This window comes from Micromesistius poutassou, assembly GCF_964030765.1.
Source record: "Micromesistius poutassou genome assembly, contig: SCAFFOLD_1111, whole genome shotgun sequence".
In the NCBI taxonomy this organism is placed as follows: Eukaryota; Metazoa; Chordata; class Actinopteri; order Gadiformes; family Gadidae; genus Micromesistius; species Micromesistius poutassou.
Window position 1 is genome coordinate 10,001 of NW_028177363.1, and position 7,271 is coordinate 17,271.

At 49.9% G+C, this 7,271-nt stretch overlaps 1 protein-coding gene across 1 annotated transcript in view; it reads right to left on the reverse strand.

Moving 5' to 3' along the window:
• Positions 1–7,225, reverse strand: part of LOC311376203 (nuclear factor 1 X-type-like) — a gene marked incomplete at its 3' end in the record, with an annotated part of 16,157 nt that extends 8,932 nt beyond the window's left edge. Inside the window, exons 1-3 of the mRNA XM_084491072.1 lie at positions 6,862–7,225; positions 6,029–6,156; positions 4,361–4,435 (exon numbers count right to left, since the gene is read on the reverse strand). Coding sequence (XP_084347198.1) covers positions 4,361–4,435; positions 6,029–6,156; positions 6,862–7,127 — 469 coding nt within the window. The remainder of the gene's footprint in view (positions 1–4,360; positions 4,436–6,028; positions 6,157–6,861) is intronic.
• Between the last annotated feature and the right edge of the window lie 46 nt (positions 7,226–7,271).

Here is a 7,271-nt window from a genome sequence, read left to right on the forward strand (position 1 = left end):
CCAAAGGGGGATTACAACAGCTCTCTCCTTAGACACCCACCAGAACCAAGCAGCGGACCCAGAAAGAGGCAGCATGTAGCTATAAGCACTGTTTACCTACATGTATTTGTATATAGAGCTAGGACACGTCGCAAGATAAGCAGGGACAGAAGAGTAACTCAATTTCAGAAACTCAATTTTTTAACCTCTCTTTAGTTAGTTATATGTGTGTGTTTGTGTGTGTGTGTGTGTGTGTGTCTGTGTGTGTGTACATGTGTACATGTGTGTGTGTGTGTGTGTCACAACAGTATTTCCTCCCCTGGCATGCATTAGGATTTCACTGGCAACCAATCAAGCGCTCCCAGGATGACCCTTCTGTCTTCTTGCACTAACAGGCCTGCCACCAGATGCGCTTGTGTGTGCGTGTTCGCACACACACACGCACACACACACACACACACACACACACACACACACGTACACACACACACGTACACACATACGCACCCCTCCCCACACGTGTGTGTGTGTGTGTGTGTGTGTGTGTGTGTGTGTGCGTACACACAGACAAACACACGCCCAATAGACCACCAAAGTGTGACATACATTTCAAATCCATAGAGCCATAATAGATAATGAAATGATTATTGTATAAATTTGTGCATTGTATTGTCTTTTTTCTAGGTATGTCCCATTTTCGGGGTTGCCATAAGAAGCTTCCAAACCGGCATTTCATAACTAAGCACATGACACTCTTACCTTTGTTACGAGGAACTTGCATCACCCCTAGTGAGTTTGAAAATACATAATAACGTGAGTATTGCTTGTGAGCATTACTGTAGTATTTGCTCACAGCTTCACAGCTTCACATTTGACGTACAAATTCATGTTAAATGAAAACAATTGATTTGTGTTTATTTTTCAGATGCCAAAGCCTTGCAGTGACGAAAAAACATTTGGTGGTCCATGAGCCTCCTTAGAGGAGGGCCCTTTTCTGAAAGCCCACTCCCTTCGCCCCCGACACACACACACACACACACACACACACACAACAACAATCTCTGGTGGTGTCTTCAACATCTCCACAGTCATGTGGAACTAATAAGAAAGCCTTGGTGTTTGGTTCATATCCATAACACACAGCACTTAAAAAAAACACACTTGCACACACCCACACACACCCCCCCCCCCGCCCCCCGCCCCCCCCCCCACACACACACACACACACACACACACACACACACACACACACACACACACACACACACACACACACACACTCTGGACCCTGTGGAGCAGATGTCTCGGGCAGAATCACAGATCCCAAGGCTACACACACATTGGAACACCATCTGGGACCATGCTTTGGCGATATATGTGCATGTGTGTACATGTGTGTGTATGTGAGTATACAATGTTTCATGCGTATGTCTTTATGTATGTGTTGTTGTGTGTGATTTTTCGGTCTATGCATGTATCTCCATAAATTTGTGGCTATCTGTGTGTGTGTGTATGTGTGTGTGTGTGTGTGTGTGTGTGTGTGTGTGTGTGGTAGGGAGGGAGTGTGAGTGTTTGGCTCATGGTGGCACGGACAGACGGTAAGGTGCACCTGTGCGTGTGTCTGTCTGTGCGTGCCCTCTTTTTTTTCACTGCCCCCTCTGTTTGTTTGTGTGTGTGTGTGTGTGTGTGTGTGTGTGTGTGTGTGTGTGTGTGTGTTCATGTGTATGTGCCTGCTTGTTTACCTACCCCCCCCACCTGGTCAGGAATTCCCAGTCTTGCCTGGTGGCAGGTGGGATTCTTTGGAAAACCGGACACATGGCGTAATGAAAGAGGAAAACTAAACACTTCCTCTGCTCTACTTTTTTAGCTGCTCTTTTTTCATTAGCCTTTCTTAGTCTCTCTCTCTCTCCTTCTCCTTTCTCTCTTTCTCTCACTTGCTTTTTTTTTCCCAACGCAATCCTTCCCTGCCCGAGTGTGAAGCAGCTCTCTGCCAGCGCTGAAAAACATTTCCCCTGAAAACCCAATCATCTGACAATTACCAAAGCTCGGAGCTCAGTGATTTTCCGCTTGCTTTTGGTAAATTAATTGGACGAAGGCTCCAGGTTTTACTGGCCTATTTGCCAAACTCATTAGGAGGTGTGCGGAGCTCTGCGCCACGACGTGGAGAGAGACGGGGTAAAGAAAAGAGGGAATGGAAGAGATGGAAAGACAGAAAGAAAGAAAGACAAAGAGTAAGAAAGACAGTGACAAAGCTGAAAACGATAAAAGAGAAAATATCAGTCAAGGACGAGGAAAGAGGAAGGGACACAGGAAACAAGAGAGAGTAAAGGACATCAACTGAAACGGGCAGCGGGAGAGAGAGAGGGAGGGAGGGGGAGAGAGAAAGGTAGCCATAGAGGTGGATAGAATGGTAGAGAGAGGGAGAGAGAGAGGGAGAGAGGTAGAGAGAGCATAGTTGAAGAGAAAGTAGAGCGAGGTAGAGTTGGAGAGTGAGAGAGAGAGCGGTAGAGCGAGATGGAGATGGAGAGTGAGAGAGAGAGCGGGGTAGACGTGGAGCGCGGTGAGAGGGGGGTGGAGAGAGAGCAGGTGAGACGGCGCGGTGGCAGCAGGCCGGGGTGGGGCCGGTTGAGGGGAGCCTCTGTGCTGGCTGTGATCAGAAGCCTCTTAATTACATTTACAGTTAAGTGGAGCAGCGGAGCAGCTCTGAGTGGAAGGAGGCCAGGACCCGGCCCGGCCACGGGGCCCTGCTCCGGGGCCCCGCATCACAGCGTCTCCACCTGACACCCCCCCTCCTCCGCCGCCCCCCCCCCTCCTCCTCCTCCTTCCCCGCCTCCCTTTACCTCCTCTCTCACTTCATCGCCCCTTTCTCACCTCTCTCCGTTGTGTGCACTTAGTGTCAGCCCAACCGCCCTCCAGTCTTCCCTCTCTTTTTTTTGTCTCTTTTTGTCTTTCTCTCCCCCCTCCCCCTCCCCCTCCCATCTTCTTTTCCACCATCTCTCCCTTTTTTCCATTCACCTCAGCACCTCCTTGCCCTCCGCTCTACTCTCTCTCTCTCTCTCTCTGTGTCTCTCTCTATCCCTGGGGTCTATCATGCTGTACACGTTTTCAATTAGACAGAAGGGAGGCAGGGACTGGGGGATTAAGCATGTAGTGTGTGTATGTGTGTATGTGAGTGTGTGGGTGTGTGGGTACGTGGGGGGGGGGGGGGAGGGTTACACCTCTGATCTGCAAGACTGTAAGTCTCTTAATGAGTGATATGGGGGTTGTGTGTGTGTGTGTGTGTGCGTGTGTGCGTGTGTGTGTGTGCTTGTGTGTAATACGGTGACACACCTGAGTGCCAGCAGGGACTACAGAGCACCAAAAGCGTGTGTGTGTGAAACACATGTGTTTCTAGATGCAGGTGAGTGTGGTGTGAACCTGTGAATGACACCAGGCATCAAGTATGAAGGTAGTCATGTGTGTGCATGTATGTGTGTGGCGCTTGTGTTCCCCTGTGTGAATGTGTGTGTGTGTGTGTGTGTGTGAGTGTGTATGGGCATTTAGTGGTATATGTGTTTGTTTATGAATGTGTTTAAAAATGCGCATGTATGTATGTGTTTACCGGAATTTGTGTATATGTTTACTTGACGTACGTGTGTAGGTGATCGCGTGCAAGCGTTTGCGTGTTTTGTGTGTGTGTGTGTGTGTGTGTGTGTGTAAGTGCGAGTGTGTGTGTGCGTACATGGTGTGAACATGCCCAGCGGGGCTCTGTCACAGTGTGCCTGCTGATATCTGACAGCGAGGAGTGTGTAGCCATCGTCTTGAGAGACACAAACCCAGCAGGCTTAGGAGAAGCCTCCATCCACTGCCATGTAAGCGACACAACTTGAGTCATACAATTAGATAATCCTCAACAATCCTATTACTGTCTCTCTCTCTCTTTCTCTCCCCCCCCCCTCTCTGTCTCTCTCTCTCTCTCTCGCTCTCTGCAGATATCTCTGCAGCCACGAATAAGGAGGTGGTAGTGAGGCCGTGATCAGTGCTGAACGTGATTACGTCTAAGTCTAGTGCAGCATCAGGGACTTTAATACAACACAGGTCGGAATTAGGCACAGGCTCTAGGGCTCTCGATCTGCTTGACTGTGAAACGACATGCACACACACACAGGCACACATGCGTGCGCACACACATGCTTGCACGTGCGCGCACACACACACGCACACACACACGCAGGCATGCACACACGCAGGCATACACACACACACACACACACACACACACACACTAACACATATATATACAGGGGATGGAAATGGCTGTATTGTGTACATACAGGCTGATAAAAGGTGCACAGTGTGTAAACACGTGGGTGTACAAGAGTGTAATCAATATTGTTCTAACCATGGTAAGGAAACTGCACGCCATCGTTTTCATGTTTAATCTTCCTCTCGTGCACACTGGCCAAGTGGTGCTGAACTGAAAGTGGAGAAGGGTATTGTTAACATAAGAGAGAGAGAGAGAGAGAGAGAGAGAGAGAGAGAGAGAGAGAGAGAGAGAGAGAGAGAGAGAGAGAGAGAGAGAGAGAGAGACAGAGAGAGAGAGACATAGAAAGCCAGCGGGAGAGATAGAGAGAGAGAGAGAGGGAGAGGTAGAGAAAGACTGAAGGAGAGATAGAAGCAAAGACTAAAAGAGAGAGCTGATGGGAGACAGACAGAAAGAAGGAGAGAGAGAGGTAAGTTGTTAGAGAGAGAGAGAGAGAGAGAGAGAGAGAGAGAGAGAGAGAGAGAGAGAGAGTTTAGGGGGTTTAGAAGTGATTGAAAGGGCAGTAACATAACATCAAGTGCATTGTCGATAAATAACACGGGACAGCTTCGGATACAGAAGGGGCGGCCAGAAAAAGTCAAAAGCATTCCCGCCTGGAATGCTGTCGGTGCAGGGCTGTCTTGGGAAAAGGAAAAGTTTGTGTGGTTGAAGAAGAAGAAGAAAAAAAAAAAAAAAGAGCAACGAGCCGAGTGAATACTGACAGAGTAAAAAAAAATTAATAAATGTGCTTTTGCCTTTCTGTGGGAACGGAGGGCAACTGCCAAGACAAATGGAAACACCATGTAAGCGCCCAGACACAGGCCACTATTGTACGCCTCGTGCGTCTCACCGTGTACACCTTGGCAAACGCACGCCGGCAGAGTGGGTGGTTTGGAGAGGATGTGGCACATTTGGCACCATCTCCTCATCCAGTGTCGTTTTCTATAATTCTTTGAGGATTTACGTTGATGGTGGTCAGAAACAGACACAGTCCATAATCTTCCCAACATGTTGGACTGGGTCAAGATATGCCAGCTGGGCTTGGCTACGCACGCCACCAGTGGATGTGTTGGATGTATTAAAGTTATGGGCAAAGTATTCACGATGAGAAGAAGCAAACGACTTTAAAGTGAAGAAGTGTCGAGCTTGGAGTGGCTGTTGTTTAACCTGGCTTCGAGGGTACGTGTGTTGGACAGCACCGGGGCCAATGCAGGAACAAACCACCGCATAGCCTCCAGAATACTGACAATACCGACCCACAGACCTGGACATATGTAGCTATCCACATTAGGAAACAAATGTGTCTTTCCATGGGTCTGGGCGGTGTTGGGTGAGACTAACACTCTGTAAACAGGAGAATGACTGTCATCTGCACTTCTCCTCCCTACCAGCAGGTGGGCGGAGGGAGGGGGGGGGGGGGGGGGGGGGGGGGCCTGGCCCTGTGGCAGGAGACAGAGTCCAATGTAATGCACAAGAGGTTCAAGGAAGGACTCTGAGAATTTCTACAGGACGTAAGGCCGGGTGAGGGGTGTGGGGGAGCAAGGGGGCGATCTGGGTGTGTGACTGTGTGTGTGTGTGTGTGTGTGTGTGTGTGTGGGGGGGAGAGAATGAGAGGAAGGGTAAATGTACGAAGCAGGACCGACTTGTGGAGCTGTCGTTATTGGGGGTGTTATCAGGGAAGGAGAGAGAGGCGGGTTTGAGAGGTGTGAGAAGAAGTAAGGGACGGGGGGAGGGAGGGAGGGAGGGAGGGCGGGGTCGGGGGCGTACCTGCGTCCATGTCGTTGGGCCAGCCGCTGGACTGGGAGGAGCCGGCTGCGGGCGAGCGGCCGGGGTAGAACACCTCGTCCGTGGGGCTCTCCAGCTCGCTGTCGTCTAGGGACTTCCTCTTGGTCGAGCTGCGGGGAGGAAGTGGCGCGGCGTGACTCGGGGGGGGGGGTGGAGGAAGTGGCACGGCGTAACTCGGGGGGGGGGGGGGGGGAGGGGGTCAAGGTCGAGTATCGTCAGGACTTGAATCTCAGCTTTCAAATCGAAGAAGATTAAGATCGCATCTAAGGCTAAAAGGCAGCAGAGGAACTCTTGGTTAGTACTTAGAACAGAGACAGGAAAATGTTAAAGACTGTGTGTGTGTGTGTGTGTGTGTGTGTGTGTGTGTGTGTGTGCGCGTGTGTGTGTGCGTGTGCGCGTGTGCGTGTGTGTGTGTGTGTGTGCGTGCGTGTGTGCGTGTGTGTGTGTGTGCAGTAGCAGCAGTTAAAGGATATGATAAACCCAAACTAATTTTGACCCGGGCCTACCGTGTATCCAGCTGTTACTGCTTTTAGGTCAACAGGTCCTAATGTGTATATCGCCATCATGACAACGTCAACCCAGTGTGAAATCAGTTACTATGGACACACCACAGGGGGTAGACATTTCTTCACTGCTGCACAAATTATTCTAGGGGCCCATGAGGAAAATAGGGGGGTCCTAGGCTGCTGCCGCTATGTGTGTGTGTGTGTGTGTGTGTGTGTGTGTGTATGTGTGTCAGACAGAGAGAGATGGAGAGAGTGTCAGAGTTTATTTTTCGTGTTCATGTACGTGTTTGTATGAATGTGCGTAGCTACCTCCGTGGAAGGTTGGCATACAACTCCACCTCAGACCTAGTGACAGAAGAGAAGAGACGGAGGCAAGATGAAAAGAAAAAAGAGAGGAATAGTTGGATGGAGAGAGAGAGAGAGAGAGGGAGAGGGAGAAGGGAGAGAAATGAGAGGTAAACAAGAGGACAAGCAATCACACATTCATAGCGGGGGAGGCTGACTGAGACACACACATATAGAGTGTTGAAGAGGTTCAGGACTAATTCTCTTCTCTCTAAGTGCCCGTACCTCATAAACCTAATGGCTTCTGATTGTGCTTCGAGTGGACCCCATCGTGTAGGAGGACAATTAAACACTTAGAAATTAAACAAAAGCGTGGCACTCCAACACAGGTTCCCGCCATGGCTGTTTGGGCACAGCCTCAATTAGAACCAGGT